General features: G+C 34.2%; 2 protein-coding genes across 5 annotated transcripts; one reads left to right on the top strand and one right to left on the bottom strand.

Moving 5' to 3' along the window:
- Positions 1-7315: 7315 nt before the first annotated feature.
- Positions 7316-9784, top strand: LOC145628565 (uncharacterized). The gene is made up of 5 exons (XM_081680898.1): positions 7316-7600; positions 7737-7963; positions 8269-8349; positions 8950-9300; positions 9557-9784. The coding sequence occupies exons 1-5, from the start codon at positions 7438-7440 to the stop codon at positions 9656-9658; spliced, it is 924 nt and encodes a 307-aa protein (XP_081537024.1). The 5' UTR covers positions 7316-7437; the 3' UTR covers positions 9659-9784.
- Positions 9785-9798: 14 nt separating this feature from the next.
- LOC145628564 (aspartic proteinase 36-like) lies at positions 9799-16015 on the bottom strand. 4 transcript variants are annotated; one of them, XM_081680894.1, is made up of 11 exons: positions 15433-16015; positions 14162-14291; positions 13825-14072; positions 13452-13676; positions 11980-12136; positions 11800-11873; positions 11010-11106; positions 10714-10789; positions 10505-10576; positions 10195-10244; positions 9799-9934 (listed from the first exon to the last, which is right to left on the bottom strand). In XM_081680894.1, the coding sequence occupies exons 1-11, from the start codon at positions 15651-15653 to the stop codon at positions 9815-9817; spliced, it is 1470 nt and encodes a 489-aa protein (XP_081537020.1). In that variant the 5' UTR covers positions 15654-16015; the 3' UTR covers positions 9799-9814. The 4 variants fall into 4 exon arrangements, with proteins under 4 accessions (XP_081537020.1, XP_081537023.1, XP_081537022.1 ...); XM_081680897.1 differs by having other exon boundaries at positions 14151-14291; positions 15458-15587; XM_081680896.1 differs by having other exon boundaries at positions 14151-14291; positions 15433-15571.
- Positions 16016-21121: the final 5106 nt, after the last annotated feature.

The raw sequence follows: 21121 nt of genomic DNA, 5'->3' as shown, positions 1-21121 counted from the left end.
AAAATTGACCCGACCCGAAATACCGACTCAAATCCGATAATTAACCGACCCGTCTGAACCCGAAAAAATGATGACCCAAACCCGACCTGAAACCAACCCTTGACCCGAGTATATGAGATCCAAACCCGAACATGAATTGACTTGGAGATGACCCGATTCGAATGTAACCCGTAAATTATTGACCTGGATCGAACCCGACTTGAACCGAAATTGACCCAAAACCGTTTTAACCCGTCAAAATCCGAATTTAACCCGACTTGTTACTAATCGACCCGTTCCTAACCCGACCCGAATTTAACCCAACCTGTTACAAACCGGACCTGAAATCAACCCGACTTGTTATTGACATGATCCAAATTCAACCCGACTTGTTATTGGCCCAACCCAAATTTTACCAGACCTATTACTAGCCCGACCCAAAAATTCAATTCGATATGTTACTAACACGACTCGAAATCAACACGACTTGTTATTGACCCGACCTACATTCAACCCAAATTGTTCCCGACCCGATTTCAAATCACCTTAAATGCAATTTAGACCACCTTATTATCGTTGATCAAAGCATTTTGTCTAGGGAGACCAAGTCGGTCCAGGCCAGCAAAAAAAAAGGAGCATCATCCTCAAATTTAAGAGTTAAATATAGTATATATTTGTTGTATGGTCAAAGGAGATAATTATCTTCCTAAATTATAAACAATAGTTCCCTAGTATATTGGCATATATATCATAGTCAAAGGAAATAATTAACTTGATAAAATGATAATTATCTATTTATATATAGTTAGTTGAACCTGAATATGACTTGACTTGGAAATGACCCGACATGATTGTAACCCGCAAATTATTGACTTTAAACGACTAGTTTACCGGTTTACAACTTGCACCGATTTCATTAAATCAAGCTTACCGCGAACATTTCTGACAACATATAATGATCATATATGGATCCAAACGACATTATATGACCCCGAGATATATCCCCTAAAATCTCAATGCTTTTCGACACCGGGCCCTGAAACATTCGATATTTCTCAAAAAGCGTGGATATTAACCTTCAATTTTGGAATTTTTGACTTTTTTTTCGCCAGGATATAAAAATTGCCAAAATGTTTACCATGGTCCAAAATACCCTCCGGGAGTCCAATTGGCCTGGGTGGGTGGAACCATCCAATTTGCCTTTAAACGACCAATTTACCGGTTTACAACTTGCACCGATTTCATTAATTCAAGCCTACCATGAACATTTATAACAAGAAATAATGATCATTTATGGTTCCAAATAGCATTATATGACCCCGAGATGTATCCCATAGAATTTCAAGATTTTTCAACACCGGGCTCCGAAACCTCCAAAATTTCTCAAAAAGCGTGGATATTAGCCTTCAATTTTGGAATTTTTTGACTTTTTTTCGCCCGGAAATAAAAATTACCGAAATGTTTACCATGGTCCATAATACCCTCCGAGAGTCCAATTGGGTGGGTAAAACCATCCAATTTGCCTTTAAACGACCAATTTACAAATTTACAACTTACACCGATTTCATTAATTCAAGCCTACCACGAACATTTATAACAAAAAATAATGATCATATATGGTTCCAAACGACATTATATGACCCCGAGACGTATTCCCTAAAATCTAAAGGCTTTTCGACGACGAGCCCCGAAACCTCCAAAATTTCTCAAAAGCGTGGATATTAGCCTTTAATTTTGAAAATTTTTACCTTTTTTCTCCCAGGAATAAAAATTGACGAAATATTTACCATGGTCCCTAATACCCTCCGGGAGTCCCATTGGGTGAGTGGAACCATCCAATTTGCCTTTAAATGACAAATTTACCCATTTACAACTTGCACCGATTTCATTAATTCAAGCCTATCACGAACATTTATGACAACATAAAATAATCATATATGGTTCCAAACGGCATTATATGACACCAAGATGTATTCCCTGGAATTTCAAGACTTTTTCGACACCGAGTTCTGAAATCTTCAAAATTTCGCAAAATGCGTGGATATTAGTCTTCAATTTTGGAATTTTTTTAACTTTTTTCGCTCAGAAAAAAATTGCCAAAATGTTTACCATGGTCCCCAATACCCTCCGGGAGTCGGATTGGCTGGGTAGAACCATCCAATTTGCCTTTAATTTAAACGGTCAATTTACTGGTTTACAACTTGCACCGATTTCATTAACTCAAGTCTACCACGAAAATTTATGACAACGTATAATGATCATATATTGTTCCAAACGGCATTATATGACCCCGAGATGTATCCCCTAAAATCTCAACGATTTTCGATACTGGACCTCGAAACCTTCAAAAAAAACGTGGATATTAGCCTTAAAATTTGGAATTTTTTTACTTTTTTCGCCTGTAAATAAAAATTGTTGAAATGTTTACTATGGTCCCTAATACCTTCCGGTAGTCCAATTGGGCGGGTGGAACCATCCAATTTGCATTTACATGTCAATTTACCGGTTTACAACTTGCACTTATTTCATTAATTCAAGCCTACCACGAACATTTATGACAAACATATAATGGTCATTTATGGTTTCAAATGTCATTGTATGACTCCAAGACGCATCTAATAAAATCTCATTTCTTTTCGACACTTGGCCCCGAAACGTCGAAATTTCTCAAAAAATGTGGATATTAGTCTTCAATTTAGGAATTTTTTGACTTTTTTTTGCCCGAAAATAAAAATTACCGAAATGTTTAACATGGTCCATAATACCCTCCGAGAGTCCAATTGGGTGGGTTGAACTATCCAATATTCCAATTTGCCTTTAATCGACTAATTTACTGGTTTACAACTTGCACCGATTTCATTAATTCAAGCTTACCATGAACATTTATGACAAGAAATAATGATCATTTATGGTTCCAAACGGCATTATATGACTCCGAAATGTATCCCATAGAATTTCATGATTTTTCGACACCGGGCTCCGAAACCTCTAAAATTTCTCAAAAAACGTGGATATTAGCCTTCAATTTTGGAATTTTTGGACTTTTTTTCGCCTGAAAATAAAATTGCCAAAATGTTTACCATGGTTCCTAATACCCTCCGGGAGTCCAATTGGGAGTGTGGAACCATTCAATTTGCTTTTAAACGGCCAATTTACCAGTTTACAACTTGCACCGATTCACCGGTTTACAACGGCCAATTTAATTAACTTGCATTGAACCTGACTTGAACCAAAATTGACCCAAACCCGTTTTAACCCGTCAAAACCTGAATTATTTAACCCGACTCTGACCTGAATTCAACCCGACCCGAATTTAACACAACCTGTTACAAACCCGACCCAAAATCAACCCGACTTGTTGTTGACATGACCTAAATTCGACTCGACTTGTTATTGAACCGACCCAAATTTTACCACACCTATTACTTACCCAACCCAAAATTTCAACCCGATCTGTTACTAAATCGACTCAAAATTAACACGACTTGTTATTGACCCGGCCTAAATTCAACCCAAATTGTTCCTGACCCGATTTCAATCACCTTAAATGCAATTTAGACAACCTTATTATTGTTGATCAAAGCATTTTTTCTTGGGAGACCAAGTCGGTCCATGCCAGCAAAAGAAAGGAGCATCATCCTCAAATTTAAGAGTTAAATATAGTATATATTTGTTGTATGGTCAAAGGAGATAATTATCTTCCTAATTATAGACTATAGTTCCCTAGTATATTTCCATATATATTATAGTCAAAGGAAATAATTAGCTTGATGAAATGATAATTATCTATTTATAGTTAGTTGAACCCGAATATGACCTGACTTGGAAATGACCCAACCTGATTGTAACCTGCAAATTATTGACTTGACGTAACCCGACTTATATCTGAGAATGACTCGACTTAGAAATGACCCAATCTGATTATAACCCGCAAATTATTGACTTGAACCGAACCCGACTTGAACCCGAGAATAATGACTCGACCTGATTATAATCCGCAGATTATTGACTTGAACCGAACCTGACTCAAACCCGAGAATGACCCGACCTGATTCAAACCTGCAAATTATTGACTTGAACCGAACCCGAGAATTACCCTAACCCGTTTTAACTTGTGAAAACCCGAATTAAACCCGACCTATTGTTCACCCGGCCCGAATGTAACCCGACCTAAAATAGACCCAAACCCGATAAGAAGTATGACCCGACGTGACCCGACTCAAGCATGAACCAACCCAAACCCGACCTGCATAGGTTACAGAATTAATCTGAATTGACCCGACCCGAGTTGACCCGACGCACTCTTACCCGACCCAAACCTGATTCGTTTACCTAAATTGACAGCTCTAGACCTGGGTACAACCGTACAAGCTAAAGTTTATCCAATACGAGTAGTAATTTTTATTTAATTATTGAATAAACAATACTCATCAAAATAAACGAGTAGAAAATAACTTTAATTAGGTGTACCGTACACTTGAGTGAATATAAGAAATCATTTTTTCTGCAGTAACACACTACCACATAAGAAAATTTTAATATCCTTTTACAATGTTGCAACTTTTAAGAATAAGAATAAAAATTTGTGGTTTTCTTTAATGTAGTAACAATACCCAATAGGTTCTTATCTTAAACAAGGATATCCAGTAGGATAGTAGGTCTGTAGGTGAACTTCAGAGTTGAGAGAATCAACCACCCAACAAATTTGATGATTCTATAATTGACCTTGCAATAATTTTGGAAAGCTTGTAGAAGCAAAGAATTTTCCATTTTTTTTTTCCAAATAAAAGCTTCACTTCTCTTAAAATCTACAAGTACTGTTTTTTTCAATTGGATGAGATTGATTACCATTATCACCATTTATTTTATCTGTATTTAATTTTTATTAGCAAAACCCCTATAATTTCTCTTACTTTCCTAAAGATAATAAACTAAGCTACATTGTATATATATATATAATCTTAATTTGATTTTAATTTAATCCTCGATTCTGTACTAGCTCTAAAATTTAAATTTTATCCTAAAACTGTATATATATATGAGCAATGAGACTTTTATTTAAAAACGGATTTAATATAGTAAAATTATAATAATAATGATTTTATAAATGCATGCATGCAGCATGCGTAGCTTAGCTAAGATGGGAAATAACATGGATGCATCGTATATTCATATATGCATGCATGTAGTCATTAGACTAGCATAAAAAGGTTGCATAATATTATATGTCGTGCTTATGCAACAAACCAAATTTATAATAATGTTGTTTGTTGTACTTTATAATGGAGTATAAAGTTTTGTGTTTTTTCATCACCTACCTTTTGAGGGAGCATCGAGCCTATCCCATTCTAAATTATTGCTATATATTGCATGCTTTTATTTGGCTCATATGAGTCAGAAATTGGTCATTATTTAAATAAGTGAAATGATTAATTTAAATATCTTGTGTAGTTAAAAAAAAAAAAAAGCTTATCATATCCTTCCACTATATTTGAATTAAGCTATTCGTTTGTTTTTCAAAATCTTTTGACTTTCATATCCCAATGTTTTTTCAATTGAAATTTTAATTGCTTAGGATTTATGATTTTCTTTTTTCTTTATACAATCATAGGGAAATACTGTTTACTTTAACATTAAAAAAATGTCAAGTAATCATATAACATTGTAGTATTACTTTTTTTTTTTTAAAATGGAACATTATAATATTAGGGTATGTTTTAATTTACTGAATTGAGCTGAACTGAACTTAACTGAACTGAACTGCGCTGAAATGTACTCCGTATATTTTATGAGAGAAAAATGAAGGAATTGAAGTGAACTGAAATTAAGCTGAAGAGAGAAGACCCTTACTTTTACATTCTGCTCTCTTGACATTTGCATTAATTTTGAATTATAGATTAGTAAAAATCCAATTTTAATTATCTGTGCAAGACTACGTACTATAAACTTTATAAAGTCAATCTTACTAAATGCCAAATTATCAATAATAATTTAGTTTGTTGTACTTTGTCCACAAATAAGATATGTCCCCACTCCCTTTAGCTAAGGATTAAGGACCCCCCTTACAAATTACCTTTTAAGTAATTAAAATTAAAGGGGGTCGTCCCAAATTGGCACTCCCAATAATTCAATAAGGAATTAAGGACCACGTAATTATTTGTATAAAGTTTTTTGTTTTGTCATTGGTCACCTTTCTTTTTTAGGGGAGCATCTACCCTATCTAGTTGCAATATTTGTTGGTATGATTCATAATTTCCTTATATAATGTGTTCATGACCTAAAAATTGGCTAAACATGAAACTTGTATAAATGGATGCCATGCACTCATATGCATTATTTATGACCTTTGCTGTGAGAATGTGAGTTATCTTCGTGTCATATTGTGTTAGATATTGTGTTATATGCAATCCTATTTGTAATCTTATTATTTAGTTTAGACGATATTTGGGTGATGAGTCATTTTTCTTTGGCTTCAGTTCAGTTGAAATATGGTCATATATAAATCTAATTATGATTAATTTATTGGGATATCAATCAAATATCACTCACTTTTAGATAGAAATAATGTAAAATCGTGTTGAATTCGAGACCACTAGTAGTATGTAGAATTCACAAATTTGAGAATAATATCATGATAGTTCTAGAGCTAGAGTGCTAGACAGAGTGGCAAAACCATCAAACAATATACTTTACATCCACAACTTTTGGCCCAAACATGTCATGGACCTTTTCCAAACTTTTTGAATCCTATGGTTTGGCCCACATTTGAGAGTTGAGAAATTAGGCCATCAATATCTACAAATGGTTGTGCGGCCCAAAACAAATGGCCTAAAAATTATTCATCAATTCACAACCAAAAAACGACATGAAATTTGGAACGAGTATAATGAATTTACAAATACATGACTAACATGAGTATTATTCCTAGAATTTTACTTAGGACTTTAGGAGAGTGTTTAAAATTATTCACATACCATGATTATAGATCCTCAATTATACAAGATTATAAACGCTAATTTAATTTTTTTTTTTTCCTTATGGATAAACATATATAAGACGACTCACCCTTCTTGCTAATCGGTTCTCATATGTATATATAAGAAAAATTATTTCCGTGATTAATTATTGTCCTTGATCCTCAATTAAATGCTTATTAAGAAGTTAAAACTTCCCCAACCACACCTTGATATTGACCTCTCACCCTCCAAATACCATATAATATGTCATGGACTTCATATGAGCAAGTTGGAACTTGTTATGCCACAAAAATCAGTTATGACCTGGCAGATAGCCAAAGTCTTTCCACCACTTAGAATCCAAACCAACCCAACTCACCCCACCTTATCCTAAAAAGAGAGCCAAAAATAATTAATCACAAAAATCACATACCCTAAAAAAAAAAAGTTAAGCAAACAAAAAACAAACTTTATCAACATTTTTTGAGAATGGATAGTAGAGATGACCACCCTTGCAACCAACACCACCATCAATTCAACCACATCCAAAGTCACGGCCTCCGGTACACCTTTTCCAACCTTCCCCGGCCACTACCAATGTCGGAAAAAATTTCTCTCCACTCATCCTATCCATACCAATCGTCGAACAATTTCTCTACCACATGGTGAGTTGTTAACACGTACAATATACAACTACTAGCTAGTTTAAATGGTAAAATTCATTGAGATTTCTTTTAAGGCGTTACATTATAACCTACTCGTGTTATTAAATTATAATTGATTATGGTATGATTATGGCAGTAACAAATGATCAAAGCAAGACAAAAGTGAGCTCTAATTCAAGGGTTGGAAAATCAGAAGCAGATGAAATAGTGGATGGGATGGAATTTGGGGAACTATGCAATGAGTTTGAGTGCAAAAGTAGTCCATTGGTTGAATCAACTGCTAGACAACTTGTACGTGATATCTTAGAGCTTAGGGAAGGTAATCGTGCACTTGGCACTTTTGCTGTTTCTGTTAAATACAAGGTAACTACATTTTTATTTTTATTACTCGTATTTTATTTATTGTATTGTATTATACGAAGTATAAAGTTATTTAATCTGACTATTATATGCTAGATTTAATGATGATCATACCAAATATTGACCGTCATTTATATAAGGTGTCTACTAGTTTAGTTAGTAAAGCGCTTATGACTAGGCTTACAATCAAGATCCGAGACCCATTTGCCTTCCTTTGTGACTCTCTATGAGCACCTCCCCTGCCCCGGCCCCCTGCCTCGTGTCGAAAAGGTGTGAGTACATTGATGACCCCTTGATGCAAAATGCAGGATCCAGTTAGAAGCTTTACTGGACGAGAGAAGTACAAAAGACCACTTTGGATAACTGATGCACTAGACAATCCTAAAGTGGTAAAATTATTAAGGAAAATTTGTCAGAAACAACCTTTTAAAGTGTCCACTTTATTTAAAACAACCTTTTAAATTTTTTTTTGCAATTTCAGACCACATAATAAATTTTTTTTATCAAAGACAACCAAATGCTACTTTCCGGCGTTTGACTCTATTTGTCCCGATGTTAACCACTAGTGTGCAACGCACATGAACTCGTATATTGCTTAATACACCAATTTTCACTCCAATTCACTCGTACTAAAAGAGGGATGAAAGAGAAGCAGAAGTTTTAATAGGAGTTAATTGGAGGAAAAAGGGGTGTATTAAGCAATGTAGGAGGCCACGTGACTCGCACACTCGTGGTCAACATCGGCAAAAATTGAGTCAACGCCGGAAAGTAACATTTGGTTGTCTTTGATAAAAAAAAATTATAATGTGGTCTTAAATTGCAAAAAAAAATTTAAAAGGTTGTTTTAAATAAAGTGGACACTTTAAAAGGTTGTTTTTGACAAATTTTCCAATTATTAAAGTACTACCTAGCTAGTTTAATTCTGTTTCATATTAATATCAAATTTTTTATATAATTCTGTTATATTGTTGGTTGATCATAATATATAGACAGTGCAAGAAATGATGATGCAGTCAACAAGTGTGCTAAACATCAAATGGACTCTCAAAGGGAAGCCTAAGTCAATTTTGGCTAGCATAGGTGGAGATTTGATCATTAAGGTGACTTCTAAGTTCACCTTAAACCAGATTAGTGGCCAAGTAATCGAGCACGAGGAATCCTGGGATCTATCTGCATCATCACCTATAGCTCAAGCATACTTCTGGTCATCTCGCCGCCTCTATGCAACGAAAGAAGCTGGGAAGGATGCGGTGGATTCTGTTAAGGAACTCGGTAGCAAGGTTTCTGCCCCTAAGGAAAACATTGAGATATACCCTGATCCTTCTGGTGATCCCACCAAGGTAACTTCGTTTCCAATATTATCGATTACAACTTGTCCTTAATAATTTATCTACGATATATAAGTTGAAGATAACAAGACCTTGGTTGTTACACTCCACTATCAGCAATTAGACATTATTGGTCATAAACTGGTCATAGAAGGTAGAAATTGACGCGATACAATATGATGTAACTAATGGTAGAAGATTGATGCATGATTTTCTAGGGTTTTTTTAGTTAATTGAAGATTAACAATGTTTGTTTTTCATGTTACAGTTCTTTCAAAGGGATGACTCCTACCAAAGGGATTTGTACCAGATTGCATTATTCCTAGCACTTATTTACTTTGTTGTACAGTACTTAAGGAACACTTTGTAAAATTTACATGCTCGAATCGTTTATACTTTGTATGTCTTTTTTTTTCGGGTAAAAGAAAATACGTAGTATATTACTATAAATAAGTATATAGCATATACTTCGTACTTATTTATTATGTATTTTCTATATTTCAAAAGCGATTATAAATTACCATTTTTATATGTAAAATAAAGATTCAGAAATTGTTGCAAGTGCTAATACAGAAAGGTAAGCCCAAGGCCAGAAAGTGTGAAGGTAGCTGAAGCTTCCTCTTTGTCCACTCAGATCATAGGTATTCTTCGCCGCCATGAAAGCATGGAAAATAGAAGGCATTAGGAGAATGATGTTAAATCACATTATACATGTATGTAAATTAATGAAATCGGACGAAAAATCAATTGATAACAGCTCCTTTGCAATATAAAAAAATTCCTAGAAAAAAATTAATGGATTTTTTAATGATCAATTGTGAAAAAAAGGTTAATTAGCACAAACAAAAACAATAAACTCCTCCCAGAAATTAAAGAGTTAGCTGAAGAAAGATCATGGGCGCCTACAGTATACACAGCTCCTGACTCTGAATCTTTTACTTTGATGCTCGACGAGCCTGTAATTCAGCAAGAAAACAGTTCAGACAGAGATACATTTATAAAGGTGACATTGTATCGTTTTTAGAATTTTTCAGACAGCCTCGAAATTTTTGTATGAAATAATACGAATGGCTTTGAATAATTGGACCAAAATTATACAACTGCTGGTCTGGAGTGAGACTGGTTTCACACAGATCTTTGCACAAAATGATACTCCGTATTTCTTTTTTCAAAATAAAAATCATTTGTGAGTTGCAGTGGAGGTTATGAAACTCACAATTGTATTCGGTCCATCCAATAGTTTGATTTACAAGGTCATAAAACACTACTTTGCCGGAGAGCACAATATCTGTAGCATAGCAACGAACCATTATTAGAAAAGTAAAGAAGCTGTAAGAAAACAACCTTATTTACAGGGGCAGAACTTGCAATACGATAATTAAACACTGATTTTAGAAATTGCTATGATATACAAGTATTTTATACCTCCCAAGATAGTAACATCTTTCCCGTCTCTAGACTGTAATCCACTGTTCATCCAACCTACACACCACTTATTTTCCTGAAAAACAAAAATTAGCACATTTAATAACACAACTGATTTGCAAAGAGGTGTAAGATATAAACCTAAGTATTCTACATTTTAAAGGTTTAGCACAACCTTTGCATGATGAGTAGTACTACACACCATACAAAATAATGAAATGTTACTTGCATTCTACAACAAGCCCCCTAGAAACTTTATTCCGAGATAAGAAAACATTCCAGGTACATATACTTACGCCTTCAGTGAGTGGAAAGAAATATTCATGGGGATGTACTGTCAAGGTGAGAGAATTTGCAAAACGGAAGATAACATTGGGGAATCCATCGTCAATTCTGGAACACAGGTGAAACAATTAGTTACTCAGAAAGTAAGTAAAGCTAAGAAAACTATAAAGCATTTGGAAACAATTAGTTGTGTAAACAATGTAATAAACAAATCATAAACAGGTATTTACAACATGTGGAGAACTATTAGTCCACGGTTTTTTAAAATCAGAGTTTGACCACTATTTCCTCGACAAATATAATGGTCAAGACCTCAAAAAATGTAGATGTCTTGCATTAACAAACAGAGGGAAATCAGTAATCAGAAATATTGATCTCAAGGAATCTTTGGCTTTGGGTGTAGCACTTCAATCTGCCTATAAGTATAATTTACTTTAAACTTGGTAAAAGAAAATCCCATATGACTATCTCATACTTAAATTAGGTACATTGTTTAGAAGTTATTTTCTTCTATTACTTAGTTTAGACATAATTTAATCCTATTCAAGCTTTGCACTATCATCTATCTTTTTGACTCCTTGTAGTGTATTCATCAAATTTCATCCGAACACACCCTTGTGACCTGGGTATCTTCCAGATTCAAAATAACAAGATGGAAATAAAATTTAAATTATGTTCTTCCTACCAAGACTTTTTACTCTGAACGATAATAAAATGAATATAAAAGAGCACATAAACAAACAAGTAGAGTCTCCAATTCAGAGAAACGCTATCATAAATTTCAAGCAAAAGGAGACTTACTTTCCAGAATATTGAAAGCATTTGAATTGATCCTCTACAGTATGTAATTGTAGCTGGGGCTGCTTGGCAAGAATCTTTGGAAAAACAATAGAAACCAAAAAAAATAAGTGTTACATATTCAGCTTCCACAATAGCAAAATCCACCTTCCTATAGAATGGACATAAAGACAGAGCACCTACTGTGTTAACAATCTTGTCATAAACATCATCTGGGAGATACGCCAAAGTAGTACCACTGTCAATAATTGCTCCCCTATCGCTCCCAGAGGTATCGGTATCGAGTTTTACAACCTCGCCATCCACCTCTATACTTTTCATGACAACATTGTAATGTGCCCTAAGAGGGTAGTAGCAGTCTGATTACAACATACATAGCAGGTCTCAATAAAAGCCTAATTAAACATGCAAACATGTATATTATTTTACCACAGAAGTGTAGGCAATCATGTTCACATAGTCCTTCTAACTACATTATACATATTGAACTTATACCAGTGTTAGAATCTTAAGAGTGATCGAAAGAAACTGTTACCCCATAATAGCAATGGAATATTATTGCCTTTCCTAAAATACCTCTTGAAGTCATGATGATAGAAAGAGAAGAGTGTGGAAATGATTTAATTAATAGTGCCTGTAAGTAAGATTATGTAATTTCTTTGATTACCAGCAAAACTGGAAGGCTTTTTATAAAGAGTAAAAAATTTACACTGCAAAAGAATCATTTATTTTTAACAACCAAGAACCGTAATTGCAAGAACTTTAATCTGCAAACAATAAACTCACTACCTCAAGTCCCCAATATCTTTCTCCATTACAGATATCATTGTCATGCAACATTCAAAAAAATGCCTCAGGGATCATCCTCTCATAAGACCAAGTGATTCAAATCTAGCTTATAAAAAGAAGGCTAAAAAAGGCCCTAACACAACAGAAAATAGAGATGGAAAGAAGGCAAAGTTTTTTAAGCAAGTAACACTTCAATCACATCACCATGCGAATTAAAAACGGCTATTTCACCAAATGCCACTGAGTAATTTAAAAATTTACCAAATGCCATCGGACTTTTCAGAATTCACCAAATGCCATCGGACCATCCAATACAAGAATTGGGAAATTTTGGTTTTTTTTTTTATTATTTTTTGTTTTTTTTTTAATTTTTATGAATTAAGATAAATGGTTCAATCATATCATGACATGTGTCATGATTAACCCCTAATGACTAACGGAGTTAACGGCCGTTGGTCATTAATGGCACTCGGTGAATTTTTAAAAAACTGGATGGCATTTGGTGAATTCTGAAAAGTCCGATGGCATTTGGTGAATTTTTAAATTACTCAGTGGCATTTGGTGAAATAGCCGAATTAAAAATAAGCATCAACACAACAAAGCCAATGAAATCACCACTTATATAACCTATGTTACCCAGACTGTCCATTACATCTCAAGTATCCTTGTCAAATACTCAACACCCAGCATGAGTATGGACACTTCACAAGTAAATAATAACATAGATATGGAAAAAATGAAGGAAAAAAAAACCGAGTCAAACATTTACATGTGGACATGTACGAGCACCTTGGAGCAATATAATGCAAGTGATGCAAAAGCAAGTATAAAAATAAAATTTGACAACAATAGATAGCATGACATACTGGTTTGGAATTAATGGAGTATGATTCATCTTAGGCTCGATAACACGCCCAATGGAAAATATTCCACCACCCTTTTTATTGTCCAGGCAGTGAGAAAACATCTTCTGCACCTTTCCTGAAGCTGCAAGCTGTGACAGCACAGACGAGTTTGCTTGTCCAAAACCCATTATCCCATCAAGTGCTTCATCTGCTGTAATGAGCTGACCGGATTGTTTAGCACCACAACTGATAGAGACAATACAATATTCTCAGAAGAGCATCATTTGTAAATTGACAGAAAGAGAGCATAAGTAGTTATAATGTAAACAATGTTTGACTGTTCCCATCCATTCACATGAAAAATAAAAAAACACAGTTCTAAACAAGTTATTACCCAAAAACAATAGAGCCATTCCCACTTGTTGTTTGCATATTCCCAGAGACCCTATCATAATGAAAATCATCTTCAACAAAGTATCCAGAAGTTGTGCTCCCATCACCATAAGTTACTTCATATTGACAAAGCATATCTGGTTGGCAACCAGATAGAGTGCCCTGGTATATCATGGTACATTGAGAATCATCACAGTTTACTAAGTTGGCCGTAGATGAAGTCTTTGGATCATAGAGATTCAGCTTTATCTGCATGAACACAATAACATGAGTTTCCAAAGCTGACAAATACAGATTAATAAGGTCAAAATTGGTTCAAGAGATTACGCATAACATACTCCAAGCCCACTCTTCTTGGGGCACTTTTCGCATCCCTCACAGTTTATCCACAAAACATCACTTCCTGTATCAATCTGTACATGATACTCCTTAGGAGGCTTTCCAATCTTAATTTTCGTAAAGTACAGCCTACAAACATAAAGATATTCTAAAAATCAATAATTTCCTTGTTATATTAAGGATTTTATAGACCCATGAATCTCTATACACTTGAGAATATGATGTCATAATTTTCCTACTATTAAAGCAGAGCATATCACTGGTAATCTTTTAAAAAGTTTAAGGATCAACTTGAATTTTTGAGCCTGTTAAAACACAAAAGTACAATTTAATCCACCTTCTCTACATTTTATTCTTGAATTAACAGCTAGTGAGGAATTACACGTATCATCAGAATATCCCCAAGAATGAGTCATTTGTCCCACCTTAAGATACAGAGTACTTTGTATTATGCAATATGCATCATTTAAAATAAACTAAAGAGTTGAGCTATTTGCCAAAATCTTAGCCACCAAGACCTTGTAAGGCTAAAAATAGGGAAAGCAACTTTACCCTCACATGTCCACCTCTTCACTTTTATGATTGGTTGAAATAAGGTAAAGTTGATTTTGCTATCATTTAGCTCTTTATAATTTTCTTTGCACAAAGATAGAAATACTTCAATTCCGCCTCTCCCCAATATTCCAACCAAAGGTCAATTAATTTCCCAACTTTAGAATACCATCTACATTACCCTAAAAGTTAATACAAATTCTTTTACAAGACGGTCTGAAAGATTCCATTCATTCTCGAAATACAGTCAATATTCAAACCTTAACCAAAATACAACACACACCTAATTTACCAATTCTTGTATTGGATGGTCTGAAAGGTTCCATTCAATTTTCAGAACACAATCAATAAAACCTTTACTAGTTTACCACAAACACCTACTTTACCAATTCTTGTATTAAGCGGTCGAACGAGTTCCATTTCATTTTCTAAACGCAATTAATCAAACCTAAACAATCTACCACTAACACCTATTCAACCAGCCAATTCTTGTATCAGACAGTCTGAAAAGTTCCATTCCAATTTCGAAATACCATCAATTGAGTCCTTAATTTAACCAACAATAATCAAATAAAAGCAACTAAATGCATCAAATCAAACAACACATTAAAAAAAATATACAGTATAACAATTACAACTACAAATTCAAAACCAATTAAAAAAAGAAGATAATTAAAATCATGATAAATGAGAGAGAAAATAAAAATAAAGAACAAACCCAGCATCAGAAGGCTGCCCATTACCACCAAGAGGCAAATCAACAGCATCAAGCATTCTACCATGGCGACGAACATCATGTGCTCTAAGCTCCTTCAATGTTCTATTCCCACCTTTAAATTTATGTTCAACCTCAAAAAAAGCATTGCCTGAAACCATTAAAATCTCGTTGCATTGCCAAATACAAATTACACCCAACACCATTAAAACTCTTAGATCCATTGCAACCCAGAAAATTTCTGAAACAACCCACAAAAACCCAGATTCAAAATTCAATTTTTTTTTTTTGTATTTTTTGATTTTTTAAATTTTTTTTTGATTTTTTTGGGTTAATTTAAAAATTGAGTTAAATTTGAAAATGGGATGATTTTGAAAATGGGTTATTTAAGTGGAGAAAAGGAGAAGAAGCTGGTGCTCCATTGATTGACCAGGTTCCTTAAATTTGAGGGAAGAGAGAGAAGAAAGACAGAGAGGAGAGAGAAAGAAGAAGAAATCAGGGGAATAAAAAAGAAAAGGTAAAGGAAAATGAGAGATCTGGTTTGATGCAAAATATTGAGACTATTTTTGATTTTTGGCTAAATAAATTTCTTAAATATAGGAGACATTTGACTGTCAATAAGATATTCCGATTTTGCTTCCTCTACTTCAATTCTTCTAGTAACATTTCTTCTCAATTTAATCGAACCTTCTTTTGTTTATAGGGCTATAGTAAATCTTGTACTTTATACTCCCGTGTTTGACGGTTCTAATTTACTTTGTAGTTGTTGATTCGTCACATGATATTTTATTAATATTTGATTGATATAAAAATGAAGATATGAAAAGGATAAAAAAATAAAGATAATTAATATGAAGTTTAGAGCATTCCCATTAGTGAGGAGAATTTTGCTCATGAGCAAAATTCATGAGGAAAATTGCATAATTTGCTTTCCCACCAATGAGCATTACAAAATATGCTCATGAGCATATTGAAATTTGCTCATCCTATGAGCAAAACTGATAGTGAACAGTGATATAGTGGGGCCCACAGCAAGCACTAACGTCAATTTTTTTTTTACTTTTCGCACCCTCAAAACGACGAGTTTTGGGGTTTGGTCTGAACAACCATCCTCCAAAACGCGTCGTTTTGAAGGCAGCAAAGCAAAAAAAAAATTACAATTAACGGCTGACAGGGCGCGTCAGTCCAGCCAATAGGAAGCTGACACGCGTCCCTGTCAGCCTTGTCCTCCAATCAAAAAATTCAACTGTTTAGCAACGGTAATAAAATGAAAACGGTAATTTGGCCGTTTTATAATTATTAAAAAAAAAAAAAAATTCACCAACGGTTATATTTTTTTTTTTCTCTACAAATAGAGATCCATTTTGACATATTTTGGTATAATTTCAAAAATCACAAAAACACCCAATATTACACTTAATCACATTTCTAGTGATATTTATGTTATAATTTCTAATATAAAGTTGAGAAAGGTTTTTTTTTTTTTTTGGTTTATTATTTTTAATTACAGTTTTTAGTACTTTAATTTTTTTCAAAACGTTATTATAATGATATTTTAAGTAGCAATATTTTTTTTTGTTTAAAAAAGCCAAAAAACTCTTTATTATTTTCACTCCCAAGTTTAGTTTGATTCAATTTTCATTTTCTACTATTACTGTTTATTTTTTAGTATAACTACTTTTTTTCTCAACAAAAAAAAAAAAAATTATTTTATTACTTTTTGTAGCACTAGAAATTATTTAAAACGTTATTAACGTTATTCCATTTTAATTTAGGTGTGCCTCTTAAGTAATTTATGTTGTTTATTATACAATATAATGGATCCAAACAACCCTAATTACAATCAACTTGCTCAACATTTTTCTGATTTAGGTGATGATTTCATTAGTAGTCCAAATTTTCAATTATTCCTAGGAAGAATAGGCAACCCTTCTTCTCAAAATTCCGTTCATCAACCAACACCTCCTCAGATTCCCAACAATGAAAACACTTTTTTTGAGCAACAAACTCCTCCCGTTACCGAAGGGAGCAACTCTGAGTACGATCTCAGCCAAGAAGAAGCTGTTCCGGAGACACCACAGTACCCTCCACCACCTCCAAGGATTCCGACCAATCAACCACTTGCCAAAGCGAGTCGCATTTGGTCGGTTGCTGAGGATGAAGCTCTAATTGGGTTCTATCTAGAACTAAGTGATGATGCGCTTCGTGGTACGAGCCAAAAGGCATCCGAACTATGGCGAAAAGTTCATGCAGCTTACTGTAAACTACAAGCTGAGAAACCGCATATTCTCCCGCCAAGACCTTTGAAGAGTTTGGAGACACATTGGAGAAGAATGGCAGCTGATTTGCTACAGTGGACTAATTGCTATGAGGAGGCGGGCAAACTCCCTGAAAGCGGAAGTGGTTACAACGAAGCCGATCGAATTAAACACGCTTCCAAGTTGTTTTATATCTCCTCTAATCCACAACATAATTTTGCATTTTCACATGGAGTGGAAATGGTTAATAAAGATCCGAAGTGGAGGACTAAACTAAGATGGGGTCTGTCAAAGGAGGAAAGAAAGGGTTGCGGTGCCGATGATGAGGAAGATAGCAGTGGAAGTGGGAAAAGGTCTAGGGCGGAGAGTGAGAATGAAATCCGTACTGATGGATTTATGTCCGGAGGATTACCACGACCAGACGGTGTCAAAAAAACGAAGGCTAAGCGTAAGGGCAAAGCAGTTGCTTCCAAAAGTGCAATATTGAGCATTAGTGAGCAGATAAAAGCGTGTACTGAGGTTAGAGAAAGGGAGGCAAATTTACGACAACAACGGTTGGAACTTGATAGAGAAAAGGAAAAGAGGAAGCAAAAACAAGTTGAGTTAGCAGAGAAGAAGATGAATTTTGATATGCTTCAATCACTTTTAGCAAGGACAACACCGCTCACTCCAGCTGAAGAGGCCCACAAGGACGAGTTACTTCAACTAGTCTACGGTAGAAATTGACTGTATTTCCTTAAGTAGTTTATTTTTAATTAGTTGTATTATTTGGTTAGATTTGTTTAATTAGTTTATCTTTTATTAGCTTATCTTTATGTTGTTCAATTTCAATTAGTTTATTAGTAGTTGTATTCCGAATTTAGATTTGTTTAACATGATTGTCGAAGATGAACGACACAACTATGCTCGGGCCGAAGTTTTAAGAAGGTACTATGAACAAGATCGCCCGCAAATTACAAGACCCACTACAAGTGCTACAATTAACAATAACGAGCCTTTTGAATTCAATGTTGGCCGACCGCCAAACGTTGATTTCGACACGTACGTCCACAGAAGAATGTCACTACGTGACAGAGACACTCATGTTCAATTAAAAGCGGATTTAGTGGAACACATTTGGCAAAAATATGGCTCTATTAATGAGTAAAAAAAATAAATTTGTCGTAAGATTACAATTTAATAGAGTATTAATCGTACGTTTAAAATCTAGGTTCGTTATTGGTTTGTAGTATTAAATGTATTCGTACGCTAATTAAATTTTATGTTGTATTACATTTATAATTAATTAGCGATTAAATTTCAATATTTTGAATGAATATTTAATAATTGTATTAAATTAAATAAAAGTATAATTGTAATTAGTACCCATAAATATTAATTTAACCAAAACATATTAAATATTAATAGGGTGATGTGTAAGAGAGAGAGATATTGGTGGGGTATGTGAAAAAGTAGGAGAGAGATTGATGAGCATTTTTTTTTTGCTCACTAGTGGGATAGATTTTGCTCACTAAAAATGCTCATGAGCAAATTTAGTTGGGAAGAGAGAGAAAGTGGGTAGAGAGAGAATGAGGAGAATTTTTTTTGCTCACTAGTGAGAATGCTCTTATATGTTTATATAATTTACTAAGACATGTCTTAAATTTTGATAATTGAAAAGTCATATGGGACAAATAAATAAGGATAGAAGGAGTAATATGAAACACTTTTTGGTCCCTATTTGTAAGTGAAGGAACGGTAGAGAAAGTGATCTGAATTAAGCTATGTGGCGCCAATTCTTCTTAATACATTGTTAATGTCGTTCGATGACGCCGATGGAGATGTGGTTGGTGTGTCACTAGATCGGCAAGCGAACATTGTAGTCCTTCTCCCTCAAGGGGGATTTTCGGGAAAATGGTGAATTAAGGTAGAGTAGATGTAGTCATGCGAGTTGATCCGACAGGTGGTTGATCAAAGGAGTACAGTCTCATTCGAGCAAAAGAACGTGACTTTCTTCTCGGAGGGGACATTGCCTGTGCCAAAGACGAGCCTTTAGATTAAATCTTTAAAAGTCAAATAGAACAAGTAAATAGGAACGGAAGAAGTATTATGTTGTCCGTATATTGTTGATATGTTATTCTTCATATACTACCTCGGGTAAGTTACAACTAAAAAAAATCGGAGGTAGTATTAATTTTGTAAGATTTGTTTATAAGAAAAAATCATTCCTAAAAGGCTAGAAATTCAACTTTTTTATACTTTGTTTGGTCAATTAAACAACACCTATGCCCCTGTTTGGGAGAAAACTGAAAGCTGAGTCTGATTGAGTTAGCTGATTTTGACTAGCTGATTTTATTAACTGATTTGACTAACTTATTGTATTAATTGATTATATAAAAGTGTTTGGTAAATAGCTGATAGCTTAAAGGTGATTGAGTATGTGAAATGACCAATAAGCTAATTGTGGGGTAGGTAGTTTAGATAGAATTTTAAATTAAATGAGGTTATAAGTGTCATTTCACAATAATTAATGAATAAGCTAATTGAAAAAGCTCCTAAAAGAGCTTTTTCAAAAAGAGCTTATTTAGTGGAATAAGCTATTTCAATAAGCTTACTACCAAACACTTGTATTAGCTTGTTTGACTAGTCAATCAGCTAAAGTTAGTCAAATTAGCTAATATACCCCCAATAAGCTAACTACCAAACATTGCCTATGATAATTGGAGAATATAGATGAAATAAGGAAGATTGAAGAGAGTACTATTCCAATTTCCAAAGTCTGAAGTAATTTGGTATCCACTTTAAGCTGGTGATTGTAAAAAGAAGTTACTGAGTAGCTTCTAGATGGTAGGTTCGTTAGTTTTTTTTTTTTTTTTTTTTTTTTGACAAAATAGGTTCGTTAGTTTACTTACCTTTTTATTTCTTTCTCTCTGCAAGTCAATTTTCTAGACAGCCTCTGTGAGTTCTGACAAAGGAATAAAGAGAAAATCCGCATGACATTTATTTATACAGTACATAAACATGACGCTCAACACATGATTTTCTTTTGTGGAAGTTATCCCACCCTTTTCTTTTCACGTGTTCAAGCATCATCATGCTTAGCTTCTTCATTTAGTTTCCTATAGATCCAAATCTTGACCTCTTATGTTGGGCTACTAACAAATTTTATGTACGGATGATCATATCTGTGTCCGGGGTTACTTAAATATTGAGTGATTCTGTCAGGAGTTAATCGGTTAAGGATTACTTGAGGGGTTAAGAGATTACTCGGTCAGGAATTAGTTGAGGGATTACCCAGTCAGGGATTATTTGAGAGGATCAGTCAAGGGTTACTCGAGGGGTTTGATCAGCAGTTACTCGGTCAAGTTTAATTTGCTTTAATGTTATGTCATCTTAATCCGATAACTGATTATTTATCTGATGAGTTGGGATCACTTTTATCAGTCAAAACCTTC

Source organism: Chenopodium album, chromosome 4, assembly GCF_948465745.1.
Source record: "Chenopodium album chromosome 4, dcCheAlbu1.1, whole genome shotgun sequence".
NCBI lineage: Eukaryota > Viridiplantae > Streptophyta > Magnoliopsida > Caryophyllales > Amaranthaceae > Chenopodium > Chenopodium album.
This window is presented reverse-complemented; position numbering and strand designations above follow the sequence as displayed.

What these genes read in the sequence shown, in the direction of transcription:
- LOC145628564 (XM_081680894.1), bottom strand. Translation starts at nt 15,653, where the DNA reads ATGGATCTAAGAGTTTTAATGGTGTTGGGTGTAATTTGTATTTGGCAA. An exon ending in GGGCAGCCTTCTGATGCTGG is followed by an intron (nt 14,292 to 15,432) that starts GTTTGTTCTTTA and finishes TTATGTTTGTAG; the next exon opens with GCTGTACTTTACGAAAATTA. An exon ending in TGGATGGACCGAATACAATT is followed by an intron (nt 10,245 to 10,504) that starts GTGAGTTTCATA and finishes GCTGAATTACAG; the next exon opens with GCTCGTCGAGCATCAAAGTA.
- LOC145628565 (XM_081680898.1), top strand. Translation starts at nt 7,438, where the DNA reads ATGACCACCCTTGCAACCAACACCACCATCAATTCAACCACATCCAAA. An exon ending in CTGTTTCTGTTAAATACAAG is followed by an intron (nt 7,964 to 8,268) that starts GTAACTACATTT and finishes TGCAAAATGCAG; the next exon opens with GATCCAGTTAGAAGCTTTAC. An exon ending in CACTAGACAATCCTAAAGTG is followed by an intron (nt 8,350 to 8,949) that starts GTAAAATTATTA and finishes CATAATATATAG; the next exon opens with ACAGTGCAAGAAATGATGAT.